Source organism: Oryzias latipes, chromosome 3, assembly GCF_053564925.1.
Source record: "Oryzias latipes strain Hd-rR chromosome 3, Olatipes_Hd-rR_3.1".
NCBI classification, from domain to species: Eukaryota; Metazoa; Chordata; class Actinopteri; order Beloniformes; family Adrianichthyidae; genus Oryzias; species Oryzias latipes.
In genome coordinates this window covers 9,109,923-9,135,587 of record NC_136239.1, presented here as the reverse complement: position 1 = coordinate 9,135,587, position 25,665 = coordinate 9,109,923, and the positions used below count along the sequence as shown (strand labels likewise).

At 40.0% G+C, this 25,665-nt stretch overlaps 1 protein-coding gene across 7 annotated transcripts in view; it reads right to left on the bottom strand.

The window, feature by feature from the left end:
* The window catches only part of LOC101158260 (protein kinase C-binding protein NELL1), a 603,730-nt gene that overhangs the window by 32,362 nt on the left and 545,703 nt on the right, over window positions 1–25,665 (bottom strand). For all 7 annotated transcript variants that reach the window (XM_023952325.2, XM_078944996.1, XM_078944997.1 and 4 more), the window contains exons 18-19: window positions 2,725–2,901; window positions 842–1,066 (exon numbers count right to left, since the gene is read on the bottom strand). In XM_023952325.2, coding sequence (XP_023808093.1) covers window positions 842–1,066; window positions 2,725–2,901 — 402 coding nt within the window. The remainder of the gene's footprint in view (window positions 1–841; window positions 1,067–2,724; window positions 2,902–25,665) is intronic.

Below are 25,665 nucleotides of genomic sequence, written 5' to 3'. Positions count from 1 at the left end.
GCCTTATAACATTTCAAACTAAACAAATTTTAATAAACTTCAAAATGTTTGCACTCAGAATCTGCCCTTTCCAAGGGGCAGTAACTGTCCACAAGCAATTTATAAATGGCTTGTAAAGATCAACCCCTGTTTGGTCACACTTTAGATTGGGGGGCTGCAAAACACTCAATAAACTGTTTATAAGAACACTGTTACAACCACTTTAGGGTTTGGAGGAATTCTGGTTTGGCCAACTTTTGCCAAAGAAATCTGTTTTTCTGGCATATAAACAAAATAAGCAAGTTTCCCAACATCATTTGAATTAGAAGCACTGCTGACACTCAACTCATTTTCAGTGGAGGAGCAGCTGGATGAAAGTTGTGATCGTGTCCCTATGAAATTGTGTGTGTGTAAACTGAGTTATGGCTGTGTATGTCAATGACTAAACAGATTTCTCCTGTAATCTGAGACCTGCACTGAGACATCCAGTTCTCAGTGCATGCGACTTATTTGTTGCACTGATTTGCCCAAGGGGCAGAAAGTGAGAAATGAATATGACTCAGTTTACCCTTGTGCTATCCTAGGCACTTTAACATTGGGAAATGGGTCACTAGACAATGCGCTGAACCTTTTTTTTTCAATGATTTGTGATCTTCACTGGTGTCCATGGATTACATGAAATTTTTCCACCTTTATCCACCTTTGTCATGGTAGGGATAACACGTCAATGGAAGGGTGGGGTCATCTAAGATAGCACAAGGGTTAAAGGAGTTCAACTTTGAAAAAAAAACAGTTTTTAGTGAAGTTGTGTTGTAAAACTAACTGTTGTCTGTTTTTTTTTTTATTTTATTTCCATACATACCTTACACCTGCAGGTGGTGCAGGGTGACTGGGGCATGGCCCATGTGTCCCCGCTGAGGCGGGTGGCGCCTGTGGGATCCTTGCACGTCTCCTGGATATCATAGGACAGGTTTTCAGCCAGGCAGGGGTCTCTGATGCAGCGTGGGCAACACTCGCCTTCCGCCATTGTTGTGTGTTCGCACATCAACACGGGACATACCAAAGGCCAGCATTCCACCTCCCCAACCTGCAGTGGTGCAGTCCACAAAAAGAAGATGAAAGATATTGCCATGTGTGCTGTGTCGGATTAGGTAACGCTCACAGGGTGATGGGTTTGCCTTTTCATAAAGGCAAAGATAATAGTTATTAGGTTTCTCAAACACAATCTAAGCAGCATGCCACGGACACCATGGGAGAAAACGTGTCTCTTTGCAACATCAAGATTCTGCCTGTGTCATCTACACTACTCACAGTACACCCTTACCCAAATAATTAAGACAGTAATAAAGATAGACCCAAATAAACATTGCCCATGTCAATGATGGCTATTTCCACCATTTATCAATATGACAACGTCGTCTCCTGCTCCTCACTGGCCTCATGATGTTGTTCTGAGGCGTTCCACTCTTCCACAATTGCTGTATGCAGTTCTACAGGTCACTTAGGGGTGGGGTCTGATCATCCAGTCTCTGTTTTTGCCCAGACATGTTCTATGAGGTTCTGGTCAGAGGTCATTGCTGCCCAAACCATATGAAGCACTTCCACTTCCTGAAGTCCAGCTGTGACAATTCTGGCACCATATGGTTTAGCATTATCATCCATGAATTGAAGGTTGAGGGCTTGCTGTCGGAACTGGGGGATAATGGGTTCTATGATGTCTCTGAGGTAAGAACGAACAGTGGCTGGAAAATCTACTATCACCAAGTCAGGCGTGCACTGGCAAGTGATCCCTGCCCTGACTTTTGCACCTCCTCCCCCAAAGCCAACCCTGCGGACCATGTTGACCTCAGTGTATTGCTCACTTCGCTTTTACCATCTATGCTGATTGACCATCACTGATGTGCGAGGTGACCCGACACTCATCAGTGAAGAGGATGGTAGACCACTGCTGCATTGTCAAGGTCACATGGTCTTGTACTTCAAACGTTTGTGGCAGTGTCTTGGTGACAGTGGAGTCACCTGCAACGATCGTCTATCACTGAAGTCAAAGCAGTGGAGTTGAATGTTTTTTCTGAAAACTGTAGTACCCCTCACATCTGATAAACAAACCTGCAGCTGTGTGTCGTTTGATGGACCATGTCTGAGTGCAGAGGTCCTTAGTTACTGGTCATTGTGGTGATCTGTCTCTGGCGAAGCTCTACCCCTGGGTCTGTCACAAACTCTGCTAGTAGTTCTGTGTCTTGATGAAAGTCTGTCGATGACACTTTGCAACTCACCAAGTTCACCTGCAACAACTGACTGCCTAGAAAAAACCTGAAGGCGCTCCATGGCCAGGTGGTGCTGCTCTTCTGTTAAGTGACATTGTGTGTTCATGGCTGTTTGAATTATGTACTTGGAATGACTTACTGGCTTAATCAGCTTTTTATCCCCACAGAATTGATGCCACATTAAAAACATTTTCTTTTCTTCATTTATTTTTTTGGGGGGTTTTGGCCAAAATAATTCAGACACACAGAACACAGTGAGAGCATTATGTGGTAAACACTAAATGAGGTGTATCTGTCATCGTAATACAGTTACCTCCCTGACATGAAAATCTGTGAAGTGTTTACAACATCCATTGAGTTTTTCACTATATCTTTAACTTATTTTGAGTAGAGAACTTCTTTACAAAAACTTCACATATTTTTTAAGACAGCACACACCCTGTTTGAATTTGTGTCAGTTGTATGCTTGTGTACAGACCATGCAGCGACACTGCTGGCAACCATACATCCAAGACGCTCCGCTGCGGTAGAGCGCTCGTCCGCTCTGGTCCAAACACTGATTAACTGGCTTGTTGTCACAGCTCGGACAACATAACAGATCCTCGTCTGGGTCTTCACAGTTACAAGGTCTCCTTCTGCAGTATGTTTGTCCGTCCTACAGAACATAAATCAAATTATGACTTTACATTCTCGCATAAAAAGCACACAGTATACAGAATGAAGTTCCAGGGATGCAGAGCTACTGTAGAAAAAGGTAATTAACACAAAAATAAAGAAGTAGGAGAAAGTGTTACATATATATATATAAAAAATAAAAAAATACATTGACAGCATTTAATAATTTGGTCCTTAGCGTTTTCCAAATATCCTTGCTACAACACACATACAGTAAGATTGGAGCGAAGCAGAGAATTAATGGCTAATGTATGTACCGATCTAATACCGTTCAAATATTTAGATTATATTTACAACAGAAACATCAGTCATTAAATAAGACATTAAAATAACCCCACAACATTTTTCAAATCGGTTTTAAGTCATTCAGCATCTAGTTCTTTATTAGCTGAAATAACAAAGGTTTACTGAGAAAACTGAATTCATGTGTCAGCATTTTTAGAACAGGAGGTGGATTTATTTTAATTTTTTTTTAAAATAACAATGTTATTCAGTATTCCCTCTATATTTTATTATCTAATTCAACATACAGAATTTCATTCTGGATGTAAACACAATGTGATCATTTCATATTTTCCAAGAATATGTAGACCTCTTTAATGTCATTTATAATGCTATAATAGAAATCTATGAAATCCCTGACTAGAATAAAAGCCTATGAGCAATACTTTGCATAAAAACTGTTTTAAAAGTAACCCCTTCTTTTCATAAGACAACTAAAGAAGTAAACTGAAAAAAATAAAAGGCTACAAAATGTTTTATTATAAAGCAGTAGCAGATGCAAGATGTGCGTATTTTGATTTATTTGAAAACTGGTGAAAGTATTTAAAGATTTTTCTTAAAAAAACCTGCACATTTCCAGAATTGGTCAGAATGCAACTTTTGGAAAAGGTTAGAAGTGTTTGTGGTCAAAAATGTTTGTTTCTTTTCCACTGGACTCGCAAAAAAAGAAAAAGAAAGAAAAACACATGTTGCACATGGAATTTCTGTGTAGGGCATGAATCAAACTCAATTACATTACATTGTGGTATTAAATATGAATGTTTTATTTGGCCTTGGCAGAGGTTATACAGCCTCCGTCTATTCTGTTCAATGATCATTTCAGTGAAGTACCCAGCATTTATTTCAGTCAGACAACTCATGCAGTAGTAATAATATTTATTTTCACATCTTTAGTTTGCTTCCACATACTTGTTGCTTTCACATTCTTTGACATTCACTTTCCTTAGTTAGCATTCACTTTCCTCTGAGTAAGCATTTCGCATTCCTCCAAGTAAGCATTTCGCATTCCTCCAAGTAAGCATTTCACTTTCCTTTAACTTTGCATTTCACTTCCTTTAACTTTGCATTTCACTTTCCTTTAACTTTGCATTTCACTTTCCTTTAACTTTGCATTTCACTTTCCTTTAACTTTGCATTTCACTTTCCTTTGGTTTGGCATAAAACTCCGTGCAATTCCAAGAGAGAGAAATTTCCATAAACTTTTGGGTAATAACTACCCCTAACGGAGCTCACAGGTGGAAGCCGGGGAGGAGGGTGGGGCAAAGAACGCAGTGCTGCAGTAAAGAAGGATGAACAACTTACACACCTGGACTTAAATAGGATGCTGCACAAGTGAGTTGATTAACTGACCCGCCCTAGGGGAGTGGCCTAAGTAAAGCCTGCCTGAGTTGTCTTACCGAAATGCTCCCAAGGTCGCTCACTTGACAGCTTTTATTGCATTTCTTTAAATTTCTATTTTCAAACAGCATATATATCTAATGAGGAAGTATAATATTACACGTTTGGCAGCATGTCATGAATACAAATGCTACGATTTAAATTCTTTCCAAGTCGATGTTGTTTTATTAATATATCTACCTGGAGAAAACATTATGGAGCTTTTTACTGAACAGAGTCAGCGCTGTCGGTCATGGAACCAATTGGCTACAGAGATGCAATTACTTTCTATAAAATGGATGTCGGGAAAAGTATGATGGCAGCAAAAATCACTCAGCGTACTGTTAAAAGGTCAAACAAAGCCAATGTTTTATCGATGCATACTGTTGAGCTGCACAGAGAGCTCAGCTCAGTGGTGTTGCTGAGGATGAACTTAGTCTTTACAGTTATGGCCCTCGACTTTAAAACTATAGCCAATTGTAATGTATTGGCAGGATGCATTTAACCCTTGTGCTATCTTAGATGACCTCCCCCCCCCCCCTTACATTGGCGTGTTCTCCCTACCATGACAAAGGTGGATAAAGGTGGAAAGATTTCGTGTAATCCATGGACACCAGTGAGATTCACAAATCATTAAAGAAAAAAGGTTCAGCGCACTGTCTAGTGGGTCTAGATGACCCAACTCCCAATGTTAAAGTGCCTAGGATAGCGCAAGGGTTACAAGAGCAAGCTCTTCATTTTAATTCCAGCAGTTAGACATGACTTGAATTCCAATGCCACACTTGTTTCTTCAACAGAACATTATTGCTATTTTGCTGTTATCTTAGTAATTTTATGCCATTAGTGTGTCCAGATTTATTGTAAATTTGTTGTTAAAGAACAGACAACAAAACTAAGTACTTATTAAATTGAATACAGTCAATTTATAAAGCGCCAAATTCACCTTTAAGGTAGTAAGACCTTCGAACGCAATAAATGTTTTGCAAACAACATTGTAGTAGTAGGTATAAAACCAGTCAACTGGACTTGGTTTATCTTTAATAATCGGAGATGCTTCGCCTTTACTTCCAGAAGGGCAGTGGGAAAGAGGGACAGTACATGAATCACACTGCACCAAACAGAGGCATGGAGAACTAAATGATAAATATTGATCAAGAATAGAGGAGAGAAGGAGAGTAGAAGTAGATGAGAAGAGAGCACAGAACCCCAGTGCACCATACTTTCCCCAGCTTCAAACTTCTAGCAGCCTACTAACAACTAATTGTTGTTGTTAAGTTTAATTTAAACATATTAACAGTAAGTTAAATATTATTTGATTACTAGCTAGTCTGGCAATAAGCCTGTCCCAAAAGGAATGTCTAAGCCTAACTTAGAATGTAGGAACCTGGCCTCTCTTACATGAGCTGGGAGATTATTCCATAACACAGGAACTTGGTGGCTAAAGGCTCCACCTTCAACTGTGCTTTTACAAATTTTAAGAACCACAGGCAGTTGTGTATTTTGTGAGCGAAGTGTTCTGTTTGGGTGGTAAGGAACTGTAACAAAGATCTCCTTCGTTACTTTATTAAAGTTATAGGTATGGTACGTGGGCACACAACATTTTAAAAAGTAACATTTAAAACAGAAATATATGTCACATTTTATAGGTTTGAATAAGGGTTGATCATTAAGAATGGCACAGGTGTGTCGTTGGCCAAAAGAGGACTGGGCTATTCGACTAGTTCCACTGCTCACTGGAAAAGCGCGGACTGCTTATGTGCTCATGGACATTACTGACTCAGTTGACTATGAAAAAGTGAAGGACTCCATTTTAGCCAAATATGAAATTACAGCAGACACTTATCGCCGTCGATTCCGATCTTTAATGATCGAGGAAGGAGAAACACCAAGAGAACTCTACGTGCGCTTGAAAGATCTGTTCCTGAGATGGATCAAACCGGAAAAATTGTTGGTCAAGGAAAAATCCAAGCAGATAATTCTTGAACAAATTTGGAGGATGGTACATCCCGAGCTGGAGGTCTGGATCCGTGAGCATGACCCGAAAACAGCAGAGGAAGCAGCTCGCCTGGCAGAAGTCTTCACATCAGCCAGAAAAGGGACTCAGCATCATCCCTTTGGCCGGGGGACCTGCTATGCCCAACCAAGTAAGTCCACTGGGGGTGATCAAGGGGTTGGTCAGTGGCAGGGTGAAAAGACTTTCAGTGCCAGACAGTCTGGACCCCAGAACACTAGCCATACTAGAACAGTGCCCATCAAGCCTATTAAAAAAGAAGTGAGGTGTTACAATTGTAATGGGTTGGGTCACACTCAGTACTTTTGTCCAGCATTGAAATCCAAACCTTCTCTCTGTCTAGTCCCAAGACCCGAAAACAAAATGGCGGTTGAGAGGAATAGTTGTATGGTTCCAGTATTAGTAAATGGACAGCAGTGTGAAGCCTTACTCGACTCAGGAAGTTTTCAGTCACTAGTCTCTGCCAAGCTGAGACTAGTGACTGAAAACTTCCTGAAAAGCTAAGCCAGCAAACAACTACAATAAGTTGCATACATGGAGATGAGCATGATTATCCTACTGCAGAGGTGTACCTGACCGTAGGTGGTCAGACTTTTGTGTTTTCAGTAGGTGTGGTACCATCACTACCATATCCAGTTATACTGGTAAAAGATCTTCCTACTCTGTGTGATCTTATCCATCACACTGACACTAACCTGACTGCTGGAACCAGTAACAATGAGGGTGCGAGTGTGACACTAAGTGAGCCATTTGGGATAGAAATAAAAACAGGTCAAGAACCGGAGCCATGAAACTCCTGTTTTGTAGTAACCAGATCTCAGAGTGTAAAAGAAGCACTGAGGGAGATGCCATTTTTTGATGAAGAGCTTGAGGCCCAGTTTAAGCCCAGGAAGACATGATCAGAAAAGCGACGGGAGAAGTTCAAAGGTCAGTGGATGCGGGTACAGTCAGAGCTTCCGAAACCAATAGAGGGAATGGAGTTTAATATCCCCACAGATATAGGTACGCTACAAAAAGAAGATCCAACACTAAAAGCTTGGTGGGATAAAGTAACCGAAACCGATGGCCTACCACAAGGACAGGTTAGCTGCCTGGATGAGGTGCAATATGTGGTGAAGGGGAGTATTTTGTATCAGAAAAAGGGACCAGTCGAGGCATTAGTACTTCCACAGGAGTTTATGGCAACTGTTATGGAAATGGGCCACTCTATTCCATGGGCAGGTCATATAGGGTTTTAAAAGACATTAAACAGGATCAGTTACCGTTTTCTCTGGCCTGGAATGTATGTGCAAATCCTAGAATTTTGCAATTCGTGTGAGGTGTGTCAGTTGGCCTCAGAAAAAGGAGTAACTCGAGCACGGTTGCAACTTATGCCAGTTATTGAAACACCCTTTGAGAGTATAGGGATGGACGTTGTTGGCCCTTTAGAGAAAAGCTCAGCAGGTAACCGATACATATTAGTTGTTCGTGATTATGCCACCCGTTATCCTGAAGCTTTTGCCCTCTGCTCTGTTAAGGCAAAGTATGTTGCTAACTGTCTTTTGCAACTATTTTCAAGGGTAGGACTACCCAGAGAAATTCTCACTGACTGTGGCACAAATTTCCTTTCTAACTTATTGCAGCAGGTTTATAAGTTGTTAGGGGTTAAAGGAAGTAGGACCACCCCTTATCATCCCCAAACGGACGGGTTGGTAGAAAGATACAACCAGACTCTTAAAACCATGCTTCGCAAGTTTGTCTCCAACACAGGGGCTGACTGGGACCAGTGGCTACCATATCTACTGTTTGCTTACCGAGAAGTGCCGCAGGAGTCAACAGGATTTTCACAGTTTGAACTGCTGTATGGACGCCAAGTGAGGGGGCCACTGGATCTATTGAGAGAGTTCTGGGAAGAGCCGAGGCAAGACGGTGACAGTGTCATCTCCTACGTGATCAAGATGAGGGAACGTCTGGAGGAGATGGCAAAGTTTGCGCAGGAGAACATGAAAGCGGCCCAGGTACGTCAAAAGACCTGGTATGACCAAAAGCCAGAGACAGAGTTCTTAATCCAGGCCAAAAGGTTTTGCTATTGCTCCCTACCAGTGAGAATAAGTTGCTGACGAGATGGCATGGCCCATATGAGATCACCAGACAAGTTGGTAAAAACACGTATGAACTGTTTATGCCAGACAGCCAAAAGAAACATCAAACTTTTCACGTGAACTTGCTAAAAGTCTTTCGCAGTCGTAAAGAATCTGTCCGACAGCAACTGTTTGCTACCGTGACAAAAGATGAAGAGCCACAGGAAAAATTCTTTCCAACGAGCTCTGGAGAATCTTGTGCAGTTGATCTGTCCCATCTCTCCCCTCAACAGCAGGAAAGGATAAAACCACTGTTGGATCCAGAACTTTTTCAGGAGACTCCAGGATTTGCATCTTTGGTCCACCACCAGATCAAGCTGAAGACAGATGCTGCTAGCCGACAACAGAGCTACCGGATACCCGAGCGATTGGTGAAGACGCTTCGCGAAGAACTTGATCTGATGCTGTCATTGGGGATCATTGATGTTTCAAACAGCGAGTGGTGTAGCCCTGTGGTTTTGGTGCCAAAGAGGGACGGCTCACTGAGATTTTGTATAGACTTCCGATACCTTAACTATGTGTCCAATGTTGATCCTTACCCAATGCCCAGAGTGGATGACCTTCTGGAGAAAGTGGGTGCAGCGACGTATATCACGACAGTGGACCTGAGTAGAGGTTATTGGCAGGTCGCTCTAGCACCGGAGGCAAAGGAGCTAACAGCCTTTAGAACACCGTTTGGTATGTACCAATTTAAAGTCATGCCCTTTGGTCTGCAAGGGGCGCCAGCAACGTTCCAAAGGCTGATGAACTATATTCTGAGAGATGTGTCTGAGTTTTCTGCAGCATATCTGGATGATGTGGTGGTGTACAGTCATTCATGGGAGGACCATGTGTCTCATCTTCAAGCGATGTTGGAACGACTCAAGTTAGCTGGACTGACAATCAACCCAAGGAAGTGTGCTGTGGTGCAAAAAGAAGTGGAGTATTTGGGCTTTGTCATGGGGTTTGGGAAAATCAAACCTCAAATAGGGAAGGTGGAGGCTATCCATTCTTTTCCAATTCCTACAACAAAGAGGAAGGTGAGGAGCTGTCCAAAAGGACAACGATCCAAAACACACAGCCAAAAACAAGAGAAAACTAAGAGAAAAGCGTTGGACTATTCTGACGTGGCCTTCTATGAGCCCAGATCTGAATCCCATTGAACATCTATGGAAGGAGCTGAAACATGCCATTTGGGGAAGACACCGGTCAAACCTAAGACAACTGGAGCAGTTCGCTCATGAGGAGTGGGCCAAAATACCTGTTGACAGGTGCAGAAGGCTCATTGACAAATACAGAAACCCTTCAATTGCAGTGATTGCCTCAAAAGGTTGTGCAACAAAATATAAAGTTATGGGTACTGAAGGAATTTATTTTTTGTGGTCCTCATTTCTCCTAGGCTTTCATCTTATCTTTATTTCATTGAAGGTTTTCTTACAGGTTTACTGTGTGAGGTTCCCACACTTTGAATTTCAAAGGGGCTTCCTGAACATTGTATATGTAAAGAGGTTGTGATGCTTGAGCTTCGAACTCATCCCCTTCAGGAGAAAACGGTCTTTGATCTTCTGAGGCCATTTGGTTGTAGGTCTGACTTGGATCATAAATCAATCATCTCAATCCCTGGGAACCGCCACAGGCATCTGCTCACGCGTGGGGAACAAAGGTGTATTGTCTACTGGATGCTAGAAGGATCCGGCCACATGGGGGGGACCACCTAAGGAGCCATTTGGTTGCGGGACCATGTCAGTCTGGGAGGTGACTTCAGACGCGGGAGACGGATGATGACTCCTAACATGGACTGACGGAGGTAGGCAGGCTCCCTGCCAGCCAATCCGAGCGTCCAGAGGAGGAGTCTGGACACCATGCTGTTTTACGAAGGAGGAGGCTGAAACCGACATGATAAAACAGCTGGACGGAGGAACTTGCTGTTCCCAACAGGCTGACACGTTAAGACGTTTGTAATTTGGCGCTGTGCAAGCTCTGAAACTTTGGGAAACCTGATATCTGTTATATTTTGTTTTACTCTGTTTTTAGAAATATTGTTAGGGAAATAAATGTGTTAATCTTTAATCCGGCCGAGTTCCGTGGTTTCTCCTTCTCGACTTTATTGAACATGCAACAAGGAAAGTAATCTCAAAGCAACAGATTATATTTTTCCTACAGTACCATCATTTTAATATATATATATATATATACGTATATATATATATATATATATATATATATACATATATATGGTGGTGGATGTGGCAGTGCCAAGCGATGGGAACATCAGGAAGAAGGAACATGAGAAACTGGAGAAATACCAGGGACTCAGAGAAGAACTGGAGAAAGCCTGGAAAGTGAAGGTGACAGTGGTGCCTGTGGTAATTGGAGCACTCGGGGCAGTAACCCCCAAGCTGGAGGAGTGGCTACAACAGATACCTGGAAAGATCTCAGACATCTCAATCCAGAAAAGCGCAGTGCTAGGAACAGCTAAGATACTGCGCAGAACCCTCAAGCTCCCAGGCCTCTGGTAGAGGACCCGAGCTTGAGTGAGAAACCACCCACGAAAGGGTGATAGGGGCAAGTTTTTTTTTATATATATATATATATATATATATATATATATATATATATATATATATATATATATATATACATATACATATAACTTTCATTCAATAAAATCTCAATCATAAGAAATTTTAAAACAAGTTGAAGTTAACCTAATAGTCCCAAGCTAACATTAGCGGCACAATATAAATGGCAGCATTACTGGAGCTATGCAGCTGCACATTTTGGAGGCAGATGCAACTCAGACGAGGAAAACAAAGACGTAGATGAGGCAGTAAGGAGGAGCAGAGCAGGGAGACTTTTACCTGCTCCTGATTTTCCTCTGCTCCTGATCCACCATTATTTGTATAAAGAAATACTTCGAAACAAAGTTTTAGTCTTAAATTATTTATAAATGTCCTCCATTTTCAGAAAAATGCTAAAGATTTTTTTAAAAACACAATTTTAATAGTAGTTGGTCCTTAAAGCATCACAGCCAGTAGATTAAAAGCTAACAGAATGTTAGCATGAAAAGATTTACATTGACAGGTGGCAGGAATGTTACTTTTGGGTCTGAACTCATCTGTGTTTTTTGTTCTCTAGTCTCCAGATGACCAGACCTCACAGAAACTGCTGTGGCTCTCCTCTCAGTTGTCTTGGTGATGCTCCTGATGCTGCCGTCAGTGGTCCCACTGATCTACCTGACTCATTTCTTCTACTCTTCGTGTACATTTATGCTCTGGATCTACAGTTCCCCAAAAAACTTGAACTTGCCTTCACATTTATTCAGAACGCTGTCATGTGCCGTGAGGACAACAAACCACTGAAATGACTTTTTTTGACGCTGAAGAATGTTTGAGTGAGTCTCCCAGAATGGACAATTAGTTGATTTAAATGTTATGCTAGTAATGTTTTTGTTGTGATCATTTGCCTTTTCTGCCGTACACTACAAAACCAACACTTTTTGTTCATATGTTGTGTTGCACTCTTATAATGCAGTTTTATTGCACTGATTGTTTCTTTATCCTCTTGAAATGTGTGCATTTTTTTACAAGAGCAATTAAAAAAAGTGTATTAAGCAATCACTATTGTATGACTTCATGTTTGTTGTTGTTTTTTTTTAATCAATGTTAGCTTTTTAAATGTTGTAGTGGGGCAGTATCAATACCTCTGTTTAGAATACATTTCAAGTCCAAACATTTTATGCTGAAGAATTTTAAATATTTTCAATGCTACACATTTAATGAATTAGATCATTTATAAGACATTTGAGTAAATTTTACATATTTTATGAGTTGAGTAATATTATAAAAATGTAGTAAGTTAAAGCATTTTTTTAGTTGGAAAATATTAAAAACTTTGAGTAAATAATCTCTTTTTTATAAGTTGAGGAATCTTAATATTTTTAAAATGAAATAATACAAATTTAAGCCAACTGAAAATATAAATGTTAACTTAAAAGTTTTGATAATATACCTTAAAAACTGTTGTGTAATCTGTTACAAAATAATTTTTAAGTTCAGTCAACTCATTAGGGTTTACAGTGTGGGTGAACCTGATGATTTTATACATGCACATGAATTTCAGAGGAAGCACCACATAGATTATTTGCATATAGGAACACAGTGAGTAGGATGCCGCTTGGTAACAGTAAAAACAATGTATGCATTATGTAGTAACTCGGTCTTAGTCATAAGATCAGTGATAACCTCCATCACATGCCAGGATGTCCAAAACCAAAACACATCCCCAAACTGCCATATACAGTAAACCCCATGTTTTTCGCGGGGGTTACGTTCCAAAAAGAACCCGTGATAGGCAAAATCCGTGAAGTGGAAACCTTTTTTTTTCAATTATTATACAATTAAATACTCTATTATACATTGAAAAGAAAGAACAAACCATTTTACAGGCTCAAGCATTTGTTTCACAAATAAAAGTACTTTAGAAACATTTTTTTCAACAAATGCCTTCTGTACTGTACTGTCAAATAATACTTTTTTTTTTTTTGCCACATTCTTTTTATTGAATTTTCCAAGTCATAAAAATACAGAAACACAATTTACAATTATAAATTTCACTTGAGTCAGCCATTACAAAAATTGCAACTTTATCAACAGTTTTTAGGTAATGCTTTCTCTTATTCACAGTCTTTTTTAACCCCCCCCCCCCCCCCCCCGCCTCCCCACCCCAAGAACAAGAGTGCCTCTCCTTGGATATTGACAAAATGAAGAATATAACCTTAACACACTTAAAATTAAGAGAAGAAAAAAATAATAAATAAAAATTAAAAAACAGAGGTCTGTGTACCATCCAAAATTAACAATCAACATTCTATTCCAGAGGATCCATATTCTTTACAAAGTGTATGAAAGGTTGCCATATATTTTCAAATTCTTCTACTTTGTCTTTCAAAATATATGTAATTCTTTCTAAAGGGACCCCTGACAGCATTTGTTGGAACCATTGGTTTATGCTTGGACTGTGAGTGTTTTTCCAGCGTTTAGCAATACACATTTTAGCATGAATCAAGCTGAGATTTATAAATGCCCTCTCACCTTTGTTGTAGTGATGTATTTTAGGAAATATACCTAATAAGAAAAGCTTTGGCTCCAGTGGGATCTGTTTTAAAGTAATTTTCTCTATTGTGACTTTCACCTCTTCCCAAAAAGTTTGTATACATTTGCATTCCCAAGTACAGTGGAAGAACGTTCCTTTCATTTCCATACATTTGGAGCAAACATCTGGTATATTTCTGTTATATTTATTTAAATCCGCTGGTGTTACATATGTACGCATCAACCATTTGTATTGTGTTAATTTTAGTCTCGAGTTAATTGACACCTTTTGAGCTCCAGCACAAGCAGCCTCCCATTCCTCATTTGTAATTTGTTTTTGGAGATCTTCTTTCCAAGCATTTACTTTGTATTGTGAACTTTCATTTGAATTTGACAAAAACAGATTATAAAATTCAGAAATGGCACCTTTTTTGGAACTGTCTCTCACCATGAACTTTTCTAAAATTGAGCTTGGTGGTTTATTGAGGGTCTTCTGTGTTTTCCTAACAAAGTTTCTGACCTGGAGAAATTTATAAAAATGTTTTTTGCTTAAGTCATATTTATTTTTTAATTCTTCAAATGACATCATGATATCAGAATCTGGAGAATATAAGTCCCGGATGGCGGAAAGACCCTTTGCTGCCCATATTTTAAAGGTGGCATCCGCTCTACCTGGGGTGAAGAATTTGTTCCCCCAAATTGGGCTGTATTGTGATAATGGTTGAGTTTGGTTCATGTAATTTAAGACTCTGAACCATATGTGTATCATGTGTTTAAGAATTGGGTTCTTTGTCTCTTTGCGCAGCTTTTTTGAGGTGTTTGAGTTAAGAAATAATGGGAGGGGCAGCTTTAGATCATGGGATTCCATTTCAACCCAATGAGGTGTATTTTTGACTGTAAAATGAAACATTATAGATCTAATCTGTGCAGCCCAGTGGTACCATTCAATGTTTGGACTTTTTAGTCCTCCTCTGTCAAAGGGAAGATATAGTAACGTCAGACGGAGTCTTGCTTTTTTGTTGTTCCATATAAACCTGGCGAAAAGTTTCTTTAGTTTTGAAAATAAGTCTAGAGGTGGTGGCAGGGGTATGTTTTGAAAAAGATAAATCAGTTTTGGGAGTACACTCATCTTTAATATATTTATTCTTCCCATTATTGAAATTGGTAGTGTCATCCATTTCTCTATGGAGCTGTTTATCTTTTCCATTAAAGGATCATAATTTGATTCTACTACCTGTTCTAGTCTTGGTCTGATGTTAATTCCCAGATATTTGAAATTGTCAACTACATTAAATTGGATAATTTCAGAAGTTGGATTTTTTCTTTCTTCTTCATTAAGTAATAAAATAGAGGATTTTGTTTGGTTAACCCTGTATCCAGAGACATCACCATATTTTCTGATTATTTCCATTAAAGAAGGTATTGATTTTCTTAATTGAGAGAGAAACACAATCACATCATCTGCATATAAAGCTATTTTGTGTTCAACTGAACCCACCGTGATTCCATGTAGCCCAGTGTGGGATCGTATTGCTACTGCTAGTGGTTCGATTGCCATTGTGAATAGCAAAGGTGACAATGGACACCCCTGCCTGCAGCCTTTTGTTATGTTTATTGACTGTGAAGTGTTCCTGTTAGTCAAGATTTTTGCCTTGGCATTTTTATATATGATCTGGACCCACATTTTAAAGTTGGTTCCACATCCAAATTTGTCCATAACCTTAAAAAGAAAAGGCCAATGGACCTTATCAAAGGCCTTTTCAGCATCTAGTGCCAATAAACCTGTTTCTGCTTTATTTGTGTTATAATGAATAATATTTAAAACCCTTCTCACGTTGTGAAATCCTTGCCTTCCAGATATAAAGCCATTTTGGTCTCTATCAATAATGCTTGGCAACACATTCTGTAGTCGTGTTGCCAAGAGTTTACAGATTATTTTAAGGTCAGCGTTTAACAAACTTATTGGTCTAAAATTTTCACATTTATTTGAGGGTTTTCCTGGTTTAGGTAATAGAATTATCAACGCACTGTTCATTGATGGGGGGAGATTGTTATTTCTAAATGCTTCTTGGAGCATTTCAAATATGGGTGTTATTAGTTTATTTTTAAATTCTTTATACAAATCAACTGGGAGACCATCTGGACCTGCTTTTTTTCCTGATTTGAGACTATCAATAGCATGTCCAATCTCCTCTTTGCTGATTTCCAGATTTAAAGCCTCTCTTTTGTCATCAGATATAGGTGGAATGGTTAACTGATCTAAGAAATTGTTTATGTTTTCAGTATTTTTCTCTTCTGCATTGTATAACTCACTATAGTATTCTCTAAATGCTTCATTAATTTCAGTGGGATTTACAAGAGTTGTGTCATTTGATATAATAGATGTTATTGGTGTTTTAAACTCCAATTGTTTTATCTGCCAAGCCAGCAGTTTGCCTGCCTTGTCACCTTGATCATAGAAGGATTGTTTCAGCCTTAAGAGACTTGCTGCTGCTCGACCAGCTGATTGTTTATTATATTCTGCTCTTAAAGTTGCTAACTCGTTTATCAGTTGCAAATTATTTTCTTTGTTGACCTTTTCCTGAAGCGTTTTAATCTTGTGTTCCAACTGTTGTCTCTCCCCTCTCCACTTTTTTGATTTTGAACCTGTATAGCTAATGATGTGACCTCTAAGAACCGCTTTGAAAGCTTCCCATCTTATACATGCAGACGTCTGCGCCGTGTTTAATTTGAAATACTCATCAATATGTTTTCCTATATATTTGATAAATTCTTTGTCCTGTAACCATTTATGCTGGAAATGCCACCGGGGTGGGTCTTTAATAATATTTTTATCCATATATACTAAACAACATGGAGCATGGTCTGAGATCACAATGGACTCATAAAAACACCTGTTAATTTTATGACATAATTCTAAAGAGATTAGGAAATAATCAATCCTGGAAAATGTCTTATATTTACTAGAGTAGCAGGAGTTGCCCTTATCATTAAGATTTAATTCTCTCCATATGTCTAGTAAGTTCAACTCTTTAATATAACCTTGAATAACCGTTCTGCATTTATTGTGAGATTGATCTGTTCCTGTTGATCTATCTATTTTAGGGTCTAGAGTACAGTTAAAGTCACCTGCTATGATATATTGTCCTGTGAGTGACGCTATTGTAAGAAAAACATCCTCAAAAAAATTAGCATCATCTATGTTAGGGCCATAAGCATTTACAAAACATAAATCCTCTAAAAGTAATTGACCTTGAATGATTAGATATCTTCCCCATTTATCTTTTATTATATTTTTTACTTGAAAAGGAACTGTATTACGGATTAATATCATAACTCCTCTTGCATTAGAGGAAAATGGGGCTGTAAATACACTACCTTGCCATCTTCTTTTAATACTTTTCAAATCTTTATCAAGAAGATGAGTTTCCTGCAGAAATACCACCTGACCATCCATATCTTTTATTCTGTTCATGACTTGTTTAACTTTGTTTGGATTTTGAAGACCTCTGCAGTTCCAAGAAACAAATTTAATTTTTACTTCTTGTGTCATTTTCAACTACGACATACATATTAACTTGACACTTTTTTGTAGAGAGGCACAGAAAACCCTGGATGCTTGAACATGCATCAAAACAAATCCCCTTTCCCTTTGTTTAAATAAGAAAACCCTCCTCCTCCCCCCTGAAAGTCGTCTCCCGTTATCGCCTTGGACCGTTCCACGCCTGCGAGGATCGGTCCCTCCACTCACCATCGTCTTTGTTTGAACACTGGTGCTATCTCGTGTAGTAACACTCCATGCTCTACCCTGAAATGTTCTCTAACAGATTTATTCACTGATTATTTTCCACTTATCTTCATTATCAACATGATCTTTCCCTCCCCCGTTAACTGTTGCCACAAACTTTAAAGGTATCCCCGATATTACTTGCTTATTCACTAAATAATAATACACATATATGACATCTCCGTGGGTATATATTTACGCTGTGTCCTCCTGGATATTCTCGACAAACTTCTGTGCTTCAGCTGGACTTTTGAAGGTGTGGGTGCGATCTTTGTAGGTCACCAGCAGTTTTGCAGGATGAATCAGCCCGTGCCGAATGCCCCGGTTACGCAGCTCCCGGCGCACCGGGTCAAACTGCTTCCTCAGCTGGTGAAGCCCCGTGGCTAAATCCGGGAAAAATCGAACCTGTTTTCCTTTATATTTTATGTCTTTGCTGTTTTTTGCTGCCACCGCGACCGCTTGCTTCTCCCTGTAATCTGCGAACTTCATTATTAATGTTCTCGGTGGCGCTCCAGGTTCCCTCGCTGGTCCGACCCGGTGTGCTCGCTCGATCTTCACCGTCGCTTCTCGCGCCTGCATATTTAATGCCTCCGGGATCCACTTCTCCAGGAATGTGTACGGGTCTTCTCCTTCGGCCCCCTCCGGCAGCCCGACCAGCCTCAGATTATTTTGTCTGGATCTGGTTTCCAAGTCCAGGAGTTTGTCTTCCATCCCTCTTTGTTTGGACTCCAGCGCGCTCACTTTGGCCTGTAGGCTGGCGACATCCTCTTCTGCACGTGATGTGCGCATCTCCACTTGCGAGATTCGTTCTGTGAACTCACTCATTTCTTTTTTTATATCTCCGATTGCGGTCCCGATTCCATCAAAACGAGTTGTGAACTCATCCCTCATAGCTCCAATGGCAGCCAGGATCTCATCAGCTTTGGATCTCTCCAACTCCGGGTTCCGTTCTCCTTTACCTTCAGCCATGTTGCCAGCCTCAGTTCTTTGGGAACTGCTCCGAGTTTGAAAGTCCGTCAGCTTTGGCTGGTTGTTGGTATTCGGCCTTTGTTTGTTGCCCCTCTGCATTCCTTTTATGTTCTCAAACCCCTTTACCTAAGTTTTGGGGGAGATTGGAGTATTTTCGCAGGATTTAAGTGTCGGGATAGCAGAGCAGTGACTATTGCGTCTGCTCAGGTGGTCGCCATAACCGGAAGTCTCAAATAATACTTTTAATCATCAATGTGAACAGAAGGCTTCAAATCGCGGAGATTAGCCCCGCCCACCGCGACCCGAGTAATTGGATTAAACGGGAAAAAATTTAAAATGATTACGAAAAAAATACAAAGTACAGTGGGACAAATAGTGACTCAGGTGTATTTCACTGCTCTTCGGACTGAGCCGCTGCATCTTGACTCCGCTCTGCAGTGTTTTCTTCTTTTGAATCCGCGGTGCAGGTGTGTTTGATCGGGAGAAGAACATAGTGATAGGCTGATGTCGTCGCTCTTTTTTTCTATGGGTTTTAGAGAAACTCGATATTGCAAGAAAATTTGCATGTGCGTAATATAAATTTGGTAAGCTGTTTTACGTACGTGTACATAATAAACTGCAACGTTATTGACACACAGGTAGAGAAGAAGTGGATATGTATGCTAATCGTCACGATGGGTTAAATAAAGCATCAGATCAGAGAGAAAGTTTACCTCTTACCGTCTGTTTTGGTCCAGTTGATGGAGCAAAGAAGCCAGCGCAGTGATATAGAACATTTAAGATATGTGACCTGAACTTCTTTTTTAGGCGTGGGTTATTACATTTTCATGCACACCCAACAGCCAATCAGAATCGAGAAATTACCCGGACCATGGTAATCCCTAAGTCTGGCTTTTATATGACTTTGATCATTCCTTATGTCTTTTATTATTCATCTATTTATTAATTGAGGTATTTATTTACATATTTATTTGTTTATTTATTTATCTATTTAATTATTTATTTTCTTGTAAGGACTATTATTATCTTTGTTTCTTATATGCAAATCTTTTTATTGTTATTTTACCAATGATACTTAGGTTATGTTTTAATCACTGACGTTTTTTATTTTTTAATTACTAACATTCTTATATCTTATTTTATTTTTTATCTTTTTCTATTTTTATTGTTGATATTTTATGATCATTTTTATTTTTTATTCTGATGTTTTTTTACTCCAGTGTTTCCTCTGGGGGATCCATCGTTCTTGGGCACCACCAGCTTGACCTGTAAGGCATGCCGTTGCTGTGGTGCCCGTTCTGGTTGGGCGGGCTGGGGTCCCACTCTGTGGTCTAATAGCCATGGATGGGGCCCTGGGCTGCCCTGTGTTGGGCGGGCGCTGCGGTAATGGCCCCTGTGGTCGGGCTGGGCCTTGGAATGAATGGATCCCCATGATATCGTTTCCTCACAGCAGTACCAAGCCAGACCTTCTTCAACTGCAGTTATTTGTTTCTGTTCACTGTTCTACTGGGGTAACTGGGTGGGTGGGGATGGGGGCGGGGGGTGGTGAGGGAGGGGTACCTTCTTTGTGGGATTGTCCTTTGTTTTCTGTAATGAACAACTTTCATTTTTTATGACTGTTTTATCTGTTTTTATGTTAAGCGCTTTGTGTTTTTAACCAAAATGAAAGGCGCTATATAAATAAATAAAGTTTGAGTTTGAGTTTGAGTGTCAATGGGTGTGTGATTGTTGGCCTGCGACAGACTGGTGACCTTTCCAGGATGTCCCCTGCCTTAGCCCAGAAGTGCCCGGGGGCTCCGGCAGCCCCGTGACCCCGAAAGGGACAAAACAGTTAAGAAGATGAATGAATGAGAGAAGAAGAAGGATTTAATTAAACTTCATGGAAACAGGGTTATGTTTAATAAAAATGATCGCCTACATTTCCTCCAGTGGCGGCTACTGGTATGTCAGGGAGGGGAAGCTGATCATAAAATTGTCTATTTATTTAAAAGTAAATTCTGCCCTACGTTCCTTTTCAAGAAAATGGTCTGTGACCCTGTCGTACCAACTACGAGTTTTTTCGAGTGACTTGACCCGTGTCCTCTCAATGGCCAGCAGAGCTAGGCTGCTGTCATGTGATATCCTAGGCACTTTAACGTTGGGAGTTGGGTCATCTAGACCCACAAGGCAGTGCGCTGAACCTTTTTTCTTCAATGATTTGTGATCTTCACTGGTGTCCATGGATTACATGAAATCCTTCCACCTTAATCCACCTTTGACATGGTAGGAATAACACGTCAATGTAAGGGTGGGGTCATCTAAGATAGCACAAGGGTTAACCCTTGCTCCTTGGCACTTTAACATTAGGAGTTGGGTCATCTAGACCCACTAGACCCGGGGTCGGCAACCCGCAGCTTAGGAGTCGCATGCGGGTCTTTAACGCTGCCATAGTGGCTCCCTGGAGCATTTTCAAAAATGTTTGAAAATGTAAAAAGATGGGGGAGAGAAATATATTTTTTGTTTTAATATGGTTTCTGTAGGAGGAAAACCAAGACACAAACATTCTTTACGTTTTCCAATGCTGTAAGAATGTGTAGAATAAATGTTGTAACGCCCAGCAGGTACGTCACTTGCAGCGGGAAATACGTGAGCAGGGTTGTCAATAATTTGAACTGTCAGTCAACTGGCTGCACTGGAGAACTTTCTGTGTTCCACACACCGCACTACTCCGAACAGTCTCAGAGAGGAGGAGGCAGAAAGAGAAGCTGAAAGCGCAGTCTCCTTTCCAGCATTATAAGCACATTTATTTTGAACACACACCACATTGAACATTGCACAGGGTCATCAACCTCTCCCCCTCCCACACTCATGGTGCAACATAAAGAAACAACATAACAGGAAGAATAAACTAAGGTGGAACAACAAAACTGCCATATGAAAAGAAACTTGGGCAAACAGAAACGCTCATGCTGAGCCCTAATTAGATCAGGAGATCACATCCCACAATCCCCTGCTGCTAACAGACCTAAAATGCACATGACCGCCACTACAATATTAAATTTCAACATTTCTGTCAACGAAGATTTACGTCATAGCCTGCGACCAGCAGGGCATTTTTTTTTTTACTTTAAACTTTTAGCAGACTGCTAGGCAGGTGGCTGATGTAAATCGAACCACCGTCAGTTCCGTGCATTGCTTGATGAAGTTGAAAGCGAATATTCTGATCTGCTACACAACAAGGACCGATGGCTGTCCAGAGGCCTGTTGCACAAAAGTAGAATTAAGACATCCGGGATAAATGACTCAGCTGAGCTCAATAAAGCCAAAACATGTGCGTCCAGACTTAATTGGTTGCACAAAGACCAAGCCAAGGTGAGCAGACACGGATTCATTAAGCCAGGTTAAACCAATCCTGGATAGGTGCACGCTCACAGCTCACTCAAATAGACCCCGCCACAGATCACAGATTAACTGATTTACCATGTCAACTAGAGCCGCGTACCTTTCCCCGTCGGAAGCACAAATCCTCATGGAGGCATACGAAGAGGTAAAAGATATAATTAAGAAGAAAGGCAACACTGCCACAGTGATAAAGCACACTCAAAAAAAGGAAATTACAGCCAATTAAGTTTACAAAAATGTTACTTGTCATTTCAACCAGAAAATTTTGTGTTTGTAAATCTTACGTGAATGAATCATGTCGATCGTACATAAAAATAATCCATTTAAAAGTTACTAATTTCAGTCATGTTGAGTCAATATGATACCATTAAATTGGATACATTAGTAATCGCAAGGAATTGTGGGATACCATTTTCTTTGTCTATCTGGGCAGATTGGGGTCTAAGTGTGAGTTTTTGTTCATGGGTTTTATTGTCTAGCTTTTTTACTCTGTTTTAACTAGTGATTTAAACTGTTATGTTTATTTTTTTTCTGCACCATGAGTTAGAGTGTGGGAGAGGATGATGACCAACCCCCTTGTGCGGCAAAAATGTTAATGTTCTGATACTTAAGACAGAATTCGCGGTATTTGAGGTCCTGTCTTGTGATGTGGGACTTCACTGCGTAAATCATGTCTTTGATATAAAAATTAAAAGTCCCATTGGATGTAATTTGTGGGAAACATTATCAATGTCAAATGTATAAATAAAACTAAAGCAAAAAATAAAAATTTAAGTTAGATCAACATAAATTGTGTTGGGTAGTCATACAAATTTAAATTGAATAAACTTAATTCAATGAGGTGTGACCAATTGAAGTGATTCAATTAAGTTGGATCAACTTCTTTCTTTTGAGAGTGAGCAACAACATTAATTTAAAGTTGGGTCCAACTGCAGTATTTAGATTGAATCAACTTAAATTTATTAGTTTGAACCTAAGTAAATTAAGTTGACCCAACCTAAATACATTAAGTAGGACCAATATAATTCAGTTTTGTTCAAGTAACGCTATCTAATCATGTGGAAATTATTTCCATAATTTTTTTATGTTCATTCAAAGTGAACGTTTTTTGAGTGTAGTTTACCTGCTTTGTTTTGTCCTTATTCAGTAAAGGAACATAATGTTATACATTGTGTTTTTATATTCATATTGAATGTGTATTTGTTTATATGACAGAGTTCTAGGGCCTGAAGGAATTTATATTCTTTGGTAATTTCATTAGGGTTGTCAGTCTTAAATTTTTATTACATTGAAGATAAGTCATTTGCTGAAGTGTGTGCTTTAACATCCTTTCAACTCTGAAGTTGCTTCCTATAGTTGCATATGTGAGAGGTTTCAGGAATGCAGCTCCAACCTCCAACCCCCTCCAGGAGAAAACAGTCTTTGATCTTCTAAGACCATCTGGAAGCCTTAACTGTAGATCTGACATGGACCAGAATTAAATTATCTCCAGGGTTCAATTCTAATCATGGGAAACCCTGAAGGTGCCAACTCGCATGAGAAGAACAAACAGTTGGGACTGACTGCCTGTGGAGAAGGATCCGGGCGACTGTGCTGGACCCCCATGGGGACACAGTTGGTGGTCGGACAGAGGTCCGTCTGTGAAATAACCCCCCTGGACGTTTGAAGCAGGAAGCAAGGACCAAAAGCTGTAATTCCAAATATGGACTGACGGAGGAAGGCAGGCTCCCTGCCAGCCAATCCGAGCATCCAGAGGAGGAGTCTGGACGCCATGCTGTGTTACGGAGGAGGAGGCTGAAACCGAGATGTTAAAACAGCTGGACGGAGGAACTTTCGCTGTTCCCAACAGGCTGACACGTTAAGACGTTTGTAATTCGGCGCTGTGTAAGCTCTGAAACTTTGGGAACCCAGATGATCTGTTTTATTTTGTTTTACTCTGTTTTTAGAAATATTGTTAGGGAATAAATTTGTTAAACTTAATCCGGTTGAATCCCGTGGTTTTCTCCTTCTCGACTTTATTGAACATGCAACAAGGAAAGTAATCTCAAAGCGACAGATTATATTTCCAACAGGCCCCACTGAGGAAAAAGGATAAAGTCATAAATTTATAAGGCTGGTTCTTTCTGCAGAAAAGCAACATATTCTTTTTACAGTTTTGATAGTTATGACAATGTGATACTTCATATTCTGGCACATCAGCATGTCTTCGTTTATGAAACCATACTGAGGTACAATTTCACGAAATGTCCCACATCTGTCATTTTAACAACTGTCCTCCTTTAAAACACCTGGTTACAATATTATGACTTGTCTTTTTTTCCCTCTGTGGCCCTAATATTCTATCATTTTATATATAGCCTTATAGTCTATGGGAAACTGTAAATTATCTAATGATCGCAACATCATCTAAAACATTATTTATCCAAAATGATTGAAATTAATGATCACTAACATTTAAATAATGACAGTGGGTCTAGTTATATGTGATAATGTATAGTGAGCAGTGAAATAACTATTGGTTTCCATTTGTGGCGACTGCTGACTGACATTAGGGATGAGATTAAATAGATCCTGGAATTTAGCCTGGTCTGGAGCAGGCTAGCTCCATAGAATTAATCTCCATGGTAATTTATACCATAGCATATCCTCCTGCCCCCTATCCAGCTTTAGTGCAACCGGATTGGGGATTTATTGAGCCAGGATCACCAAGATATCCTGGCTTGATCCCTTATCCTACTTTTGTGCAACAGGCCCCAGGGGTGACGTTTAGCGTCACTTTGTCGTCTGTTTCGAACACTTGAAAACATTCCTGAAAAGCAAACACCTGAACTACCCGCAACTGGAAGATACTGAGTGGCTCGAAAAGCTGCACTTTTTGGTGGATATGACTGTGACAAGCCACCTAAATGAGCTGAATAAAAGTCTCCAGGCGCCGCAAATGCTTGAAGCTGTTTTGTCATTCGAGCGCATGCTGACTGTCTTTGCCAGAGATGTACAGCGAAAGAAGAGGACACTGCTGCGTTTTACCCTTGCACTGACTTGCTTGGAATTTGCTCAGAAATCAAACTTAACTGTATTAATTTGATTTTATATACTTTACCTTTTCAAAAGCTGCTGTTGTTTTCTTTTTTATAAACGCAGGCTGCGTTTTATTGCCCTCTATTTAGTTCCCAGAGAGGGGCACGTCACGCACGTTCCATTTTGTTGCTTTTTGTTCGAATCCTCACAATAAAAATGACATCAAAAATCGGATTTCTTTATTACATTTCTTTAATTTTATCAAAGCAATGAAACATAATTCATTGATATTGTAATGAAGTTAAACTTGCACAACAGAGCAGTCACATGACTTCTCCGCAGAATGCACTGCAGGGCAAATAAACATTTAATCATTAATGCTCATTATGTATTTGTAGCAACTTAGTCATTTTGATAGTAGGTCAATATAGCTAATATAGATACATATTGGATGTGTTGCCTTCGGAGCCAGTTTAGCTCGTGCTGGTTTGCGGCGCCTTCCGTCCGTGAAACCCGGGTTCGACTCCGGGCTGCTCCCTGTTCCCTTCTCTACCTCTGCCGGTTCCAAGCCCGGTTTGAGAAGGTTGCGTCAGGAAGGGCATCCGGCGTAAAACATTGCCAAATTTACCATGCGACTCGTTCGCTGTGGCGACCCCTGATGGGAGAAGCCGAAAGTGGAAGATTGGATGTGTTGCCTTCATTGTAAGGCTTAAATAGGGCTTTTAAT